The sequence below is a fragment of the Amblyomma americanum genome, chromosome 7, assembly GCF_052857255.1.
Source record: "Amblyomma americanum isolate KBUSLIRL-KWMA chromosome 7, ASM5285725v1, whole genome shotgun sequence".
In the NCBI taxonomy this organism is placed as follows: domain Eukaryota; kingdom Metazoa; phylum Arthropoda; class Arachnida; order Ixodida; family Ixodidae; genus Amblyomma; species Amblyomma americanum.
Window position 1 is genome coordinate 36,293,525 of NC_135503.1, and position 16,336 is coordinate 36,309,860.

The 16,336-nt window shown below is 48.3% G+C and overlaps 1 protein-coding gene across 1 annotated transcript in view; it reads right to left on the reverse strand.

Moving 5' to 3' along the window:
* The window catches only part of LOC144098901 (activating signal cointegrator 1 complex subunit 3-like), a 63,173-nt gene that overhangs the window by 4,839 nt on the left and 41,998 nt on the right, over positions 1–16,336 (reverse strand). Inside the window, exons 31-37 of the mRNA XM_077631841.1 lie at positions 15,370–15,495; positions 15,042–15,153; positions 11,000–11,190; positions 9,940–10,108; positions 8,161–8,312; positions 7,225–7,333; positions 1,417–1,525 (exon numbers count right to left, since the gene is read on the reverse strand). Of these exons, the coding sequence (XP_077487967.1) occupies positions 1,417–1,525; positions 7,225–7,333; positions 8,161–8,312; positions 9,940–10,108; positions 11,000–11,190; positions 15,042–15,153; positions 15,370–15,495 (968 nt within the window). The remainder of the gene's footprint in view (positions 1–1,416; positions 1,526–7,224; positions 7,334–8,160; positions 8,313–9,939; positions 10,109–10,999; positions 11,191–15,041; positions 15,154–15,369; positions 15,496–16,336) is intronic.

Here is a 16,336-nt window from a genome sequence, read left to right on the forward strand (position 1 = left end):
GGCTTTCTGCAAGTTTGGTATAGCAATAAAGCCCGTAATGTCACAACTATTGAAGATACATCAGTGGTATTTTGTATTTATTCATTCAGGACACATTTCAAAAGGGCTGCCAAATTTCATCGCTCAATGTTAAAAACTAAGAAAGCTTACCTCAAAAACCTGCATTCCCCCTTAAAATTGTGGGCACCCGCAGTTACCATATTTACACAATTGTAAGTCGACGTATTTTTCAAAATTTGAAAATCCGAAGTGAGGGGTCGACTTAAAATCGAAACCAAAGCATCGCACCATAAATAAAGGAGAGAGAAACGAAATATCAGGCATGCTACAGCGTGGTTGTATTTTTGCTGCGCGGATCCGTCGCATCGCTCTTCGTGCAGGCCATGAGCAGCTGCTATGTCAATGTGCAAAACCGGCATCCCCACCCCGCGCGCGGCAGCCGATGGTGGCTGTCGATAAGCAGCAAACCGGCACTAGCCCACTCCCCTCACGTGTCCGCAGATTGCTGCTGCTGATAGGCGGCGGTGCCCCATGACGCATTCGCGATCTACTCTTAATAGGCGTTGTCCAACTTTTTTTGTTTACTTTCAACCGCGCACTCAGTGTTCAAGAGAGCGTCGAGAGCTGATGGAAGGGCCCCTGTTCCAATCGCGATGGCGCCGGGGAGTGTCAGTAGCCGACGGAAGAGCCGATGCCGCTCAAGTGTAGTTGTTCTTTGGCTCTGACGCATTTGACTACTGACGGCCGTGCTTCACAAGTGTTTAATGTAGTGCTTCGTCAGTCGTTATTTGTGCTCCGGGTCCGGTAAGCGACAGGCGCTCGTTCACGGCTGCATTCGAGATGGCTATCATTCTTTACGCTGAAGAAACAAACAACTGCGCGCCGGGCCTCAAGTTCGACGTTTGCAACAAGTGATCAGGTGTGGCAGCTGCAGCGAGGCAAAATTTTTAGCTGTTCCACGCGATGTCGTGATGTGGCTATTAGCGAAGTGCGGGATTTCACTGCACGACGATGTTAGAATGACGAGCTGTGGGACCGCAGCAACGATCACGACGGCAGCGCTAGTGAGGACGATGGCGCAAGGGCGGACGAGTAGTCCGGTGACTAATACATTTTCGTTTTGGAATGTGCCCACGGGCGCACCCGCGCGCGGCAGCCGATAGCGGCTGGTGATCAGTGGAGGCTCAAGGATAGTGCTATAGCATTCTTTTATTAAAGGCCAAGGCCAAGCAGAAACGACCTCCAAGCTTTTTTTTTTTTTTTTTTCATAAATGTGATGTAGGGGGGGGGGGGGGGGGGGGTCGACTTACAATTGTGTAAATACGGTAACTCTTCCATTGGGCGCCCCACAAAAGTAGGAGCAGCTGACAGCCCCACCCTGTGGATGTTTTTACAATGCCAGTGTACATTACGTACGCACAGGCTCCAGCATGACCTGTGTCCACTCCTTCATGGTAGCAGAGCTGAGCCCTTCAATGCAGACCTTGACGCTTTGGCTCGGAAGTTTTGCAAGGGTGTCCATCACCTGCAGATAAGCAAAGGCGAAACACAAGCAATGCCACACCAAGTCCCAACATTCCCAATTTCTTCACGCTAAAAAATATATATATACTGTATTTACTCGCATAATGCTCGCACTCGTGTAATGCTCGCACCCCCCACAGTGGCTATCAAAAATTCGAATTTTTTTTTTTCGCCGCATAATCATCACACCCCCAAAATTACTGCCGCGAGCCGTCTAGATAGATAGATAGATACTTGAGGCCTTGCCCTTTGTAACGGGTGAGCACCACTAGGTTGGGCACCCGGCCAAAAAAAAAAAAAACAAAAAAATCCCAAGAAGATGGGAGCACACAAGGAGAGAAAGAAAGATAAAACGCACAAAAAAGGAAAAAGAAGAAAAAATAAAAAAACACGCAAAGGCTAAAGTCAGGAGGTGGGGGGGGGGGGGGTTCGCTCATCGACCTCGTTCACTTCCGACTCTTCGGTTTGGCGCTTTTAAACACAGTGCTCCACCAAAGAGTTAGTCGACGCTTGGTTCGCAGCACCCCCCCGCTCTTGAACTTGGAGCTGTCTCCTTCGTCGTCCACTGCAGGACAGTGAAACCCGAGCGCCTGTGGGAATGTGGTGCCCTCTGTCGGCATCGGATGTAGTCTCTGGCACGACATCACCAGGTGCTCGATGGTTTCCTCCGCGTCGCCACACGATTGGCATATGGCTGCCTGTGCTTCTGGTGTTGCGTCGAAGCGACGGCGGTACACCAGTGTTCGCAGCGCTCCGGCACGGGCCTCAAACAGCAATGCGCTACCCAGGCCGTTGTCAAAAATCTTTTCAGGTCCGATGCTGTTTTTGCACTCGCGGTACACTGCCAGTGTCGGTTTTTCCGCGAGTGCCTGCAGCCATTGGCGATTCTCTTTTTCCTGGACCCGTCTCCTTGCCTCCTGTTTCCATGCCGTTGCCGATTCGGCACTTATGGGTGTCTGGAAAAGTCCATACTTGCCTTCTATCTTGTGGAGGCGCTTCACCCATGTAGTGCGTAGGCATGTCGCAGCGAGGTATTCAAAGACCCGCCTTGCCATCGGTTGTGGCTCATGAACTGCAGTCGACCGCGGTACTCCAGCTTGCTTCATGCCTCCCTTGCCTCAAAACTAGACCATCCCAGGTCGCCTTGAATGGCTGCATTGGCCACCCGTCCATGACATCCGACTGCAGTGCGGCCGACCTCTGTTTGTCTGCGCTCTAACCAATTTCTGGTGGCTGATGGGAGGCAGACCACCGCGTTGGCGAATGTGAGTCCTGGCACGTGCGCGAGCTTCCAGAGGTCGCGGACCATGGTGTACTGGTGGCACCCCCACAGGCACCGACGTCGGAGGATGCATTGCGCTCGAAGTGCAGATTGACGGACCTTGGCCTCGTGCAGTCTGAACATGTCAGTCTCAGCACACAAATTTATGCCCAGGTATTTATACGATCTGTCGACTGTCAGGGTCTCTTCATTCAACGTCAGCGATAGCTGATCATTCGCCTCGCCTGCCAGCTGAACAACCCTGCATTTTCGCTGGTTGAACTTCAGGCCAAGGCTTCGCAGCTCAGCGGCACAAATGTCTAGCATTTTTTGCACATCCTCCGTGTTTTCTCCCATGATTACCAAATCATCCGCAAAGGCAAGACCCGGCAGTCGACTGGAGTTGTCAATTCCTGTGGTGCTGTACTTAAGGCCGAATCCCAGGTTTGCCTGCAGGAGTGCCTTTTCCAGTCCGGCCACATACAGGAGGTAGAGGAGGGGAGACAATGGACATCCTTGCCGAAGCCCTCTGTGTACGTAGACCCGTTCCGAATGCACATTGCCAAAAACGGCTGTGACTACGTTTTCCCTGTACAACCTCTTTATCGTCTCGAGAAGTGGTGGTGCCATTCCCAGAGTACCAAGGCGATGGAAGAGAGTTTCGTGCGGGACGTTATCATAGGCCTTTTCGACGTCCAGAAAGCAGCAGATGAGTCTCCTGCCTTCCTTCCTGGCAATGTCTGTACAGCTGGTGAGTACGAAGAGGTTGTCTTCTAGCCGTCTGCCCGGGCGAAACCCATTCTGCAGCTTGTCGTAGCGATCGCCATCTATTGACTGCGGCCACAACTAACTGCCATGGTTGGGTGCGCGTGCTACTAGGCGGCGGTACTGTACTATCGTCCGCTGCCACCGCTGCTACCGCTCATCCACTCACCACCACTACGCCATTTTGCGAAGGTGTCTCCAGCTCTCCGGTGTCTCGTAGGCCTCGTTTGTCTTGTTTGCGTGTTGCACCGTGCTCTTTGTGCCGCTTCGCCATGGGACGCTACGCAAGCTACACAGCTGCTTTTAAGCTAAAAGCTATTGAGTATGCTTTGGAACATGGCAACCGCGCCGCCAGCAGACACTTCGGCGTCAACGAGTTTTGCGTCCAGTACTGGAGACGGCAGCACGACGAACTCAAGACGACTGGTAAGACGCGCCGGGCCTTCCGTGGACCGAAGACTGGGAAATTTCCTGCCGTCAAATCCTCTTTACTGGAATAGATCAAGGCTCGACGAGCGGATAGGTGTGCTGTGTCGATTGATTTAATACGGAACCAGGCGCTCGTAATCACAAGAAAGGAGGGCATCCCGGTGCAAGACTTCCGCGCTAGTAACGGGTGGGCCACATGATTTATGCGGCGCAATGGACTCTTGCTCAGGAGGCGAACGACGCTTTGCCAGCCTGCCCGCAGCCTATGAAGAGAAAATAGTGGACTTCCATCGATTCGTTATCAGGATCCGGCAGGAGAAAAACTTCTTGCTCTCCCAGATAGGGAACGCGGACCAAACTCCGCTGAATTTCGATATGCCCAGCAGCAGGACAGTCAAACAGAGGCGCTCAGACTGTGCATGTCAGGACTACAGGTGCCGAAAAACAGAGGTGCACGGTCATGCTAGGCGTGACAGCGGACGGGCGGAAGCTCCCACCGTACGTCATTTTCAAGCGGAAGACCCGCCCGAAAGGAAAGCTCCCCCCTGGTATACACGTGCGCGTCCAAGAAAAGGGGTGGATGACCGCAGACCTTATAGTGGACTGGGTGAAGACTGTATGGGGGCGGCGACCGGAAGCGGTTCTTTTTCCGTCGCTCCTCGTGCTTGATAGCTTTCGGGGCCATCTTCAAGAGTCGGTTCGGGCAAAGTACAAGGAACTGCGCACGGACCTGGCTGTTATACACGGCGGCCTCACATCAATGCTACAGCCTCTTGACGTATCTTTGAACAAGCCATTTAAAGATAACATCCGGAGGCTGTACGCAGAATGGATGGCCGAAGGTGAACATGCTCTGACGCCAAGCGGCAAGATCAAAAGACCGTCCGTGGAGCTGCTGTGCAGCTGGGTATCAGAGGCATGGGGGATGATTGATGTAAACATGGTGGCCAGAAGCTTCAAGAAAACAGGAATTTCGAACGCCCTGGATGCGACCGAGGACCACCTGGTGTGGGACAACGAAGAAGCATCGGAAGATGAAGAAACCATCGATTCCAGTGTCGACACGGACTCTGATGAAGAGTAGAATTGCCTGCAGGACGTACGCAACGCGAGTAGTGACGGGGAGGTTGCGCGCGGCAAATAAAGTGCTTTAGCAGCTTGAGCTTACGTTCACCCTGTACTTTCATAACGAAGGTAAGTTACGCTTGAAAGTAATGTTTTCGTTATATTTACAATTGCGGACCTGACAATCCTGATCTTGCACCCATTCATCTTTGCATTTAACACTCCGAAACATTTGCTTGAAAATTTTCCCCGAATAATTATCGCACCCCCAAACTTCGCGTTGATTTTCAGGGAAAAAAAGTGCGAGGATTACACGAGTAAATACGGTATATATATATATATATATATATGTGTCTGAGGCAAATATGAGCGAAAAAAAATTATCTGAAGCATGGAAACAGCGAAGTTTCAGGACCAAATGAATTTGAATGAATGCTGCTAAACAGTGCCAAAGAAAGTTGAACGAACTTGAATGCTGCGAATTATAGAGTGCTGAGAAAAAAATCTAAAAGGGGGTTGCGCACTAAATGATGCTTGCCCGAAGTTTCCTTTCGAGCAGATGACATGTTAAATAATTTACCAAAGCCAGCAGTGCACAAATGAAATGAAACATCTTCAACTGACACCAAGAGTTCAGAAAAGTTTGTATGACATTTTGTCTGGCCTCAGCTTCTGCACAAGTCTTGCTGCAAACATTTTTTTTTCGCAATAATATTTTTTTAATGTTCTTAATGCAATGCATTTCAGTGGCTGAATGCAAGGTTAGTGACAAGGCAAACCTACAGTCCAAAGGCAGGGAGCAGTCTTGTGTTTATTGCTGCTCCCGAAAGGATTCCTCATCCTGGGACCCATCTCACTGCAGAGCCTTCGTGTGATCCACAGTGTAGGAATGCAGATTTATTTAGCAAGAAAAAGCCCACATAAAAATCTTCTGCGCTGGCACTCATACTGGTATGATACAGTAAGCGGGGCAACATCCTGAAGCTGCACACTGGCTAAAAGAGATGCCAGAGTGAATGTCTCTGTATTAATCGTGCATAAAGACCTTGTTGATGGTATTCTAAAACCACTTTTATCATCACATCTGCACAATTTAGCTTATGCTAAGAAATAATTAAAAAAATCTTTTACACCTATAAGACTAATACAATGCCAACCCCTTTTTTGTAGATTTTAGTCTGGAAATGCTTCCCCCAAGGATCTTGTGGCGTCCCTGTCCTTGAGGGTGCAGAAATAAAAAAAATATTGCTGCGACTGGGTTTTGAACCTGCGGCAGCGCAAACAGATCAGCTTCGCTGGCCACTGCATGACAGTACTATGCTATCGCTGCAGCCGATCGCGCCACATGTTAAACTGCAAGACACTCTCATGCTGTGCATTGCACATCGTTGTCTTCGTTAACTTCCATCTGCGGCGTGAAAAGATCAGACCAGCTTAACCTCGATCAGAGCTTAAACTAAGCCCAATATTGTCACCATGTCTGGCGACAATCCAGCAATGCAAAACCACGAGTCAACCAGGCTAAACACATGCTTTCGCATGCCTATTCAGTTTAACTGCGTTAAAACCCTACCACTTTTTTGGTACCGAAAAAGTAATCGTGGGCGACTCTTCCCACCAAGGCAAATAAAGTCCAAATGCAAAATGCAAGCAGGTGGTGTCAGGATCTACAAAATAACTAGGCAAAAAATTGAGCACAAACTGATGCAAATATGTCCGCGTACCAGGATTTCAGGGTACAAAATTACATAATCCAGAGCACTCCACTACAGTCTTGTAGCCCACGATACCACTCAGTCACAAAGAAAGAGAAAAATCGGGAAAAATACATGAAGCAATTTAATAACGAAAACCTGAAAAAATTTTCCCAAAGGTCTAACTTTTAAGCGCATGGGAAAACTACATCGATGCAAATAACCAATGCACACACAGCCACTGTTTACTTAGCTCTGTGTGTTCAAAAAAAAAAAAAGTACATCGTGTGTGCACTTCAAGCAAGGACATCCTGATCACGGCTGCATGAAATGTTTGAAGCTGGGCTGGCTAGCATCCTTCCCTGACTTGCAAAGCACTACGCAGACTAGGAAAAGGAAATGCACACGAGTGGCACGAGTCCTGCGCTTCGCATTCACAGCATAGCTACATACACTATGTTTGCAAACCACCACAATGAGGCCAACCTGTTGCAGTTCTCGTTCCTTGAGCCTTCTCTGCAGAGCCTTCTCCAGGACCTCTGGTGACCTGTTTCGCAGGTGCACAGCTTCTGGCAAGGAGTTCACAGAGGCCGACCTAGCAGCAGGAAGCACAGAGTGTGGAACAAAAAGTATGAGCTCAACAAACTCCTAACTTCAAAGTAAGCCTGAGCAGACTAGACGTGGCTGACCATGAAAACCTGCTACCCATAAAAGCCTAGCAGTATTTCACTCAAGGATGCCACTCAAGAAAAACTGCGAAGAAAAAGAAAAACCGAACTCATCCCTCATCCTTCTCAGTGCCAAAGCAGCAGCAATAACTTGCCTGTATGGCACTGTAGGAAGCCTATATCTCATTTGGCATTTGAACAAAGTATTTTGTTTGCCCCTCAGCTGATTCTTAAGTGCCATCAAAAGGAAAAGCTCCCCAACTACAAGAGACCAATGATAAACCACTAAATATCATCCTCCACGTAAGAGGGGACACTGGCCTTAGTTCTATTTTCCTTAATTTTTGGCTAATCTCGTTTCATTAAGATTGGACCAAAAATAAGTAAAATAAGACTCAGACCAGTGTCCCCCATTAGTGTGTTCATGTCTTATGCACCCAGTTCATTCAGTCTTCGAAAAACCGAAAAGGGAGGCACTTTAGCAAAGTGAAGTTTTGGGCCAGTTGGTAAGTCATGATTTGCAGATGGGCTTAGTGCGAGACAAACGAGGACATGAGAGGGACACAGGACGAGCGCTCGTCCTGTTTCCCTCTCTTGTCCTCGTTTGTCTCGCACTAAGCCCACCAGCAAATCAGAGAGGCACTTTCCTTGCCAACTTCAGCTCGTGCTCCCTGCACACTAACATATAGAGGTTCCAGTGATTCAGTCCTACATGAAGATGCACATGAAAGGAACATTGCCACAGGGGACTCACGCAAAGCAATCCAGCACAGAACTGTCGACATGCGGCAGGGTGAGCAGAGTGTTGTCAGTGTGCCAACGAGCCTGGATGACCATCTGGAGCACGACAATGGCAGACAGTGCTGGGATCAGCCAGCCCTGGTTGGCAACAATGTCGATGATAGCCTGCATTGTACACATGCAGAGAGGCAGTCAGACTTGCGAAAAATAAAGTGAGGCTTGATAATGCACAACACTGGTTAAGCAAGTCTGTACGCAGCACATTATAAAGCGTAACTTGGAACACAAGTGCAGGAAAAGGATTCCTGGCAAAGGCGGTGACACACTTGTGCGTAAGTTTGTTTTATTTATCCATTCACAGTAGACTCTCACTAATTCAAACTTCAAAGGGCAAAGGAACAAGAGCAAGAGACTTTTGTCTGAATTATAAGAAGTTTGAATTATCAGAAATGTGCCCTAATACAAACCAAGACTAAATGTGCTTTGCTTCATGGATACCTGTGCATAAGAATAGTATTTTGGAACCTTTCCTTTACACAAATATAGCTACAGTTGAACCCAGTTATAAGAGGCATGGATGTAACAGACAACCAGGAATAAGATACGTTATCCATACACCTGGTTGGCCACGCTATCTCTCCATTAAGCGGACCTCTTTTGCAAGATGACACCAGGTGCAGAAAACATTCGATAATAAAGGACAAATTTTGATCAAGACCCTCACCTAAAATAGACATTTTAAGTTTACTTGTCAAAGTTTTCTGCAAGTCAGCCAGTCATAAAACTTTAATCAGTACTGGGAGTGATGTGTTCTGTCGAGCCCATCAGATGGCCCTGAGTTGGTCCTGAATGCAACCTCTTGGGCTCGTGCTGTGACCCAGGCTTGTACTTCCGGATGAGAGCTGGCCAGCAGGGTCTCCCACTTTTGCGAGCCTACAAGCTTCTGGAGTTCTTTCGGCAGTGGGTCTGCGAGGCAGTCCCAAAAGATGTGTTCCGTTGTGGCTCCCTAGCCACTTCTTGAACAATCTGGTTTGAATTCATCTGGGTTCATGTGATGCATTCTTACCAGAGTATTGGTTTCAAGTTGTCTCCATCTAACCTCTTGATGAGCTTTGGTGGGACTTTTGTGACACAACTTCATACATGTGGTGTCATAGTTCGAAAACTATGACCACATTCGTGCTCGAGGGAGGCTGCAAGGCATTATTACTCACGCGGTATTTGTTAACAATCGCAGTAATTACAGAGCGGTCCAGCTATCTACAAAGCACCGACGAGGGGCACCTTAACTGTGAGTGCTATGCAGAAGGGCTTCCAACCTACTGGCAGAATTTACGAGTGTGAGTATGCGGGTGTCTGTCCGCACAGAGTATGACGGGGGCACCCAGCAGGCTTTCGTGCTCACACTACATCTGTGACTAAGAAGCTGACTAGGAAGCTCAAAACTCGGTAAAAGGGACATCAGCCAATGATTGGCGTGGCTTGCGAGTCATGCAGCTACAAAACAAGCAAGCTACTGCTAATGTGCCACAATGCACGACCCACACCGCCGCTCGGGTATGATTTTGGCGTCCCACTGACAGACAACGTGTGTCGCCTCAGCTCCCAGCTTCGTAGTTTGGTGAATTCAGGTGGAGACCTAGGAGAACTCACTGCTCAAAGCGAGGCAAATTCAAATTCATTTTCCGAGGCAATGGGGCAAACCTAGAAAATGAAAACGCAGGAAGACGCGGGCCTCCAAGCTGACCATGACGATTCTGACGATACTGGGCACAGCCTGAGAGGGACCCACCTGCAGGATGCGAATGGCCTGGTCGAGGACCGACTTCAGGTCAGTCAGGTAGTCTGAGCACGGCAGTTGCAGACGTGTGAAGTGTGCCTGAAACAGCAGGTGCGCCTTGGTATGCGGGCTATCCAGGGTGCTGGAGTCCACTGCTAAGGGGCACATCTTGGCCAAGTCTCTGCAAAGTGACAGCAGGAAATAAAACAATCCATTCACAGGCAGACTCGAAAATGCGGCAGCACTAGGAGGCAGCCTTGTTTCAACCTGGGTGTTATTCTGCTAAGTCAAATACCTCCAAAAACTAACTTTATAGCTAGTCAGTCCATGAATGGACTTTTGTGTGCCGTGGCAACAATGCATTACTCTCAAGATACGCTATTCTGCTTGCTTGTCTCATGTGGCACAATGTCTGTGGGCAAAAATTCACTCGAAACACATTTTCTGAAACTTGCACACTCCCTTGTTTGCTTCATGCATGCCACGCCTCTTTTTATAAAACCACCAGCAACAAACTTTCATCCTACTTTTGGGCTCCTTCGCTGAGAAACTGCACTAATGGGGCTGAATTTCATATCTTCAGATCAACTGTTCCAATTACTCCGCCAGTTTCTCTCTTTGACTGCCTTGTGACAGGTATCTGATAGCAATCTGATTCCTTTTTCACCCTCCATCTCCTCCAGTCAGTCAGCGACAAGATAGCTCAAGATCTATCATGGCCACAGAAACTAGGGAGTGGGGGACCAGTCGGAATCAAAGCTGCAGAAAAATTCCAAAAATTACGAATCTTGCAGTTAGTGCAAGCCCTTAGCACCCTGCACACGTAGCTGTTTGCCAAAACTTCTTTTTCTCGGGCCTACATCAATACCTAACACTGCTAGCTTATTCATTTATTTATTTTTTCATTCCAAGCTGCAGTTCCCAGCAACTAGCCTGTCTGGACAAGTTCCATCTGCAAGCTTCTAGCCCATAGTATAACCTCATGATCTCAGAGCATAGGATGAACAAGAGCGCACTTTGCGACGAGTGATCACGAGCATCCAGTACCGGCACCACAGGCCCAGCAACTCACCCGTTGATAAGGTCTTCATTGTGACGCACAGGCAGCTCAGAGTATTCTTTCACTTGGGTGAGAACAGACAGGATTATCTCGATGGACGAGTCCACACACAGCTGGTCGTACAGGAGCCGGATGCTCTCGTGGCTCATGTAGTAGAAGGACGAAATCTTGCCCAGGGCTGTTGAGATCAAGGTGCGGTCATCCTGCAAATGGCGAAAGGAAAAAGATTGAAGAATGCTGCAGGGTGTCAAAACACAGCAATGGGTGTCAAAACACTTTAAATCAATGCATGAAAGCAGCAGTGCCAATGTCTAAGCAGAATCCTGCATCCATGTTACGTGGGATATTTCACTGCCAATGTGTTTTCACGCGAAAACACAAGGCGTAGAAGAGGGGACATTGAAAACTGCCGTATTTACACCATTGTAAGTCAACCTATTTTTCAAAATTTGAAAATTCGAAATGGGAGGTCAACTTAAAATCGAAACCAAAGCATCCCACCATAAATAAAGGCGAGACAAATGAGACATCAGGCATGCTGCAGCATGGTTGGATTTTTGCTGCGCAGCTCCGTTGCATCGCTCTTCATGCTGGCCTTGAGAAGCTGCTAAGTCAACACGCAGAACCGGCATCCCCACCCTGCGCAAGTAAGCAGCAAACCGGTACTGGCCCTCTCCCCACAAGTGGCCGCAGATTGTGTCTGCTGATAAGCGACGGCGACCCGATAACGCATTCACGTTCTACTTTTAACAGGCACCGTCCAAGTTTTTTTTACTTTTTTTTACTTTCAACAGCACACTCAAGCACCGATAGTTGATGGAAGGGCCGCTGTTCCAATGGCGGTGGCACCCCCACTCGGAAATGCAGTGGCGCCGGGGAGTGTCGGTAGCCAACGGAAGAGCGGACGCCGCTCATGCGTAGTTCCTTTTTGGCTCTGACACATTTGACTACTGCCGGCCGTGTTTCACAAGTATTTAATGTAATGCTTCGTCAGTCGTTATTTGTGCTCCGGGTCCGGTAAGCGACCAGCGCTCGTTTACAGCTACATTCGAGATGGCTATCATTCTTTACGCTAAAGACAAACAGCTGCGCCCCGGGCCACAAGTTCGACGTTCGCAACGAGTGATCAGGTGTGGCAGCTGCAGCAACGCAAAATTTTTAGCTGTTCCACACAATTTTGTGATGTGGCTGTTTGCAAAGTGGGGGATTTCGCTGCACAACGACGTCAGAACGACGAGCTGTGGGACCGCAGCAGCTGTCACGACGGCAGCGCCAATGAGGACGACGGCGCAAGTGTGGACGAGTAGTCCAGTGAGTACAGTCGACGACCAATTTTTCGGACTCTCTAGGGACCGCGAAAACAACCGAAAAATCGGGCAGTCTAGAAAATCAAATTTCACTGAAAAAAATCATGAACTTATTACCAATATGCCGGAGGATCCGGCAAGTTGTAAGGCTCACATTCTAAGGCTCCTCATGACTACCGTATTTACGCACATAATTTGCGCCCTCGCATAATTTGCGCACCCTTAACTTATCACCCAGGTTTACAAAAAAACTTTTTGCTCGCATATTTTACGCACCGCGCTGTGCTAGACCACCATCATGCACGCGGGGTCTACCCTATGGCTCTACCCAGTAGCATTCGGCTATTCCGCGTGTTTGTTCGGAAGGCTTTTTGAATCTTTTGTGCACTGGGCGTTCATGGTGGTGTCAGAGGCCGCTGACACAATCACAGCGGCACCAGCGGCATCGCCACTCGGAACGGCCAGCTGCACTTCCGGGGAGGATCGGCAGCTGATAGAAGAGCCAACACCACTGTTTGTTTGGCTGATGCATGTGACTCGACTGCCGGCTACGCTTTTCTTGGTGGCTCTGACTGCTTGTGTTTGGTTGTTTGGTAATGTCTTGCGATGGGATATCACAACTATACGGCAAGTTTCAAACTGCTTGTCAGCGCCTTATCATGGTGCGGAGCGGTGAAGCCAGAGAGAATAAGCGCGTGCGCACAAGTTTGCCCATAGACAACAATCGCTGTGTCGGAAAACTTGTGCGCACGTGGCTATTCTCGCTGGCTTCACAGCTCCGCGCCGTGATAAGGCGCCGACAAGCAGTTTGGTCGACGCTTGCGCGGTACTGTTAAACTGTTAAAGAATTGTGTGGTGTGATAATCGATTCATTGATTCGCGCTTGCTATCCCGGACGAAGTTATGAAAGCAAACTTACGGAATCCGGAACTACCGAACAATTGGCTGGGCCGCAAGCGATGACGCTGTTTTAGCCTCTTATTCAGCTTCATGCATGCACTTTCATGCCATCCCGCAAGGGGGGGGGGGGGGGGGGGGGGGGGATGCGCGGCTTTTCGTTCAGAGTGAACTTTTTTCGGGGGGGGGGGGGGGGGGGGGGGGGCAGCGTGGGGTGCGGGTCCGGGTGCTGACGTATACGCAGCAACATACACTTTTTGGAGTTTTTTAAGTCGCGCTCGCGAAATCCCCGCGTAATTTGCGCACCCCCTTTTTCGAGCCCTAATTTCTGAATAAAATGTGCACAAATTATGCGCGTAAATACGTATATTTCCCCGCGTGACATGTGCACGGATGACAAGCGGCGACCGCTTTCACGAGCTCGGCCTGGCTGTGCTGCCCTCGGCATGTCGCCAATGAACACATGGGCTGGGACAAAGTCTAAACGGGGAAAGCGAACATGCCGCTGCGGGAACTGCGCTGCGCCCGCAGTACAATGGGCCGGAACGAGAACGCGAAGATGGTGAAACAATATGAGCCGAGAAACGGCCAAACCAAGCGCTCCGTCGGTGTTGGCCTTCGCCATTAGGCCTAGAGACTAGAGCCAAAATCGGCATCATATCCAGCGATATGCACTCTGCGGTGGCTTGCGTATAATGAGGAGTCTTGCCTGTCATTGAAACGATAGTTGTTCACTGTTTTACAATAGAAGTGTCGGGCTGCAGTGCATTTTGCCACGGGTATGCTGACCTTGCTCTGAACTGCACCACCGCTTCCTCCCGCGCTCGCAGTCTCCGTGAGGTCGTACGCCTCCCATGCACTTGCTGCTATGTACCTCTTTTCGTATTCGGGACAAAAGACTCGGAACAGATGAGTTCCGGGAACTCAGACTACGGTTCAAGTTCGTGCAGCGAAAGACATTCAAGAACAGTACGAATTCGAAACCACGTGGGCGCAATGTGCAGACTCTCGCAGGATTTCAGCATCGAAAGTTAAGAGGCTCCCTTTAAGCTTGAATTTCATTTTGTTTGATCAAGTTTTCAATCTCTCCTGCAGTTTGAATTAATGAAGTTCCACTGTACACATTAAATGGCGGTTTGGGTTTGGGTTCAGGCGCTCTTATACATTGGCTCTATGGGCTATGTCGCGGTGCTGCGAAATAAGTCCGAATAATTAAGCATGTCCGAAAAATCAGGCGTCCGAATTTTCTGTCGTCGACTGTAATACATTTTCGTTTTGGACTGTGCCCACGGGCGGTCCCACGCGCGGCCACCGATAGTGGCTGGCGATAAGCGGAGGCCGCCGGATAGTGCTGTCGCGTTCTATTATTAAAGGCCAAGCGTAAACGACCTCCGTTTTTTTGTTTTTTTTTTTTTTCAGGAATAAGAAGTGGGGGGGTCGACTTACAATCGTGTAAATACGGTAAGCTTCACACTTTTATTTGCTGAACCATCACTGACTGTATGCCAATATGCGTTCCATTTCACATTGCTCTGATCAGTACACACATGATGCAGCTTAATACATGACCATACATGCAGTGTGAATTTTTCGACACTTCTATGATTCCAGTATTTACTGCATGGAGCTTACATCCCTTATTAGGGCACTTCTTAATCTCTAAATAAAACTAATCCAGGCCCCCCACATTCTGTGATGCAGGTCCTGAACAACAAGCTTCTTCCACATTTCACACGTTTTAAAGTGCACATTGTACTCATATCAGATGCTTCCACATTATGACTGCACTGCAAACAATAGAGACAACTGATTTGAAGGCAGGATTCACTGAACAAAGAAGAGCCACTCACCGAGTCTACTTCTAGGCAGTAGGAGTCTTGCAATGTGCGCAAAGCTTTGTTCACAAGGCTTGAGAGGAAAATGTTCATGTTTTTCGGCTCAATGTTTTCGAGACCGTAGTACCTGCAAGCATAAAAAATTTAGAATTTGTTTCCCACTGGGAATATGCAAAAATGATTTCCTGATAGATATGTGCCATTGTTTTTCATCCATCATCCTAACCAACTGTCACCCTCTTTCAAGGGACTAAAATTCCCAAGATTTTCAACGAAGGACAGGAAGTGATCAATGCATGGTGAGGGCTACAAAATGTCTTAGGATTAAATTAAAAGTGCTCACGTTGGATTCTGAAGAAGTCTACGATAGAAGTACGTCCATGTCATGTAGTCCAAGCAATCTTGCGTTGACTTGATGGTCCCAGCCACAACTTCAGCATTCACATGATCAGGCAGAACATCAAGCAAGCTGCAATTTGCAATTATTTGTTAGGAATTTGTGACCAACAACAAACAAAGCTATCAACATTAAAAATCATGCATACAAAGCTTGCAGCTCTCACCATTAATTAATTTCAGCAGTGTGGAATTCAACAATTTGAATTCAAATTTCAACAATGCACAACAGCAGTATATAAGGGAAAAAAATATCAGGCGGCAAAACTTCTTGCTAGAGGTACGTATGTGAATATTCGAAATTTTCGTATAGCAAATCGAGTATTCTCCTATTCGATTCACTGAAGTCGTCAAATACAGTCAGGCCTCATTATAGCAAACAGGTAAAAAATCATAAAAATATAGCAGAAATTCGCAATATATAATTTTGCAGAAAACTCCCGCACGAGAAGTACAATTTATGCAGTGAAAGGACAGCAGCTAGGAGGGATCGTTTCCAAAGTTTTAGTGCATCGCGGCGATTGCGAAGGCTGCTAAAAAAACCTGACGCCAATCACGTTAGGTTGGCTTTCTGCATTACAGCGGTGTCGCATAGATAATCGGACACCAGAATGAAAGGTGTCGCTGTTTTCACCACCTCCATGACAGTTGACATCAGCACAGGATGGCTACTGGAACGCTACGATTGACTAAGCTGCTGGTCCATGCCACAGTATCTTACGTAGGGCTGTTGACACGAGCAACATAAAGTATGAACTGTGGTGCAAACACTTGCCGCACCACCACCGGTCATTCATGTAGCGAAGGAAAACCTACTGCCTGCTTTCCGAGCGGGCACAACTTGGCGCTCGGCAGTTCGATATATCCATTTTATGGCTTACCATGTTCAATATATAAAGTAAGGAATTGAATCT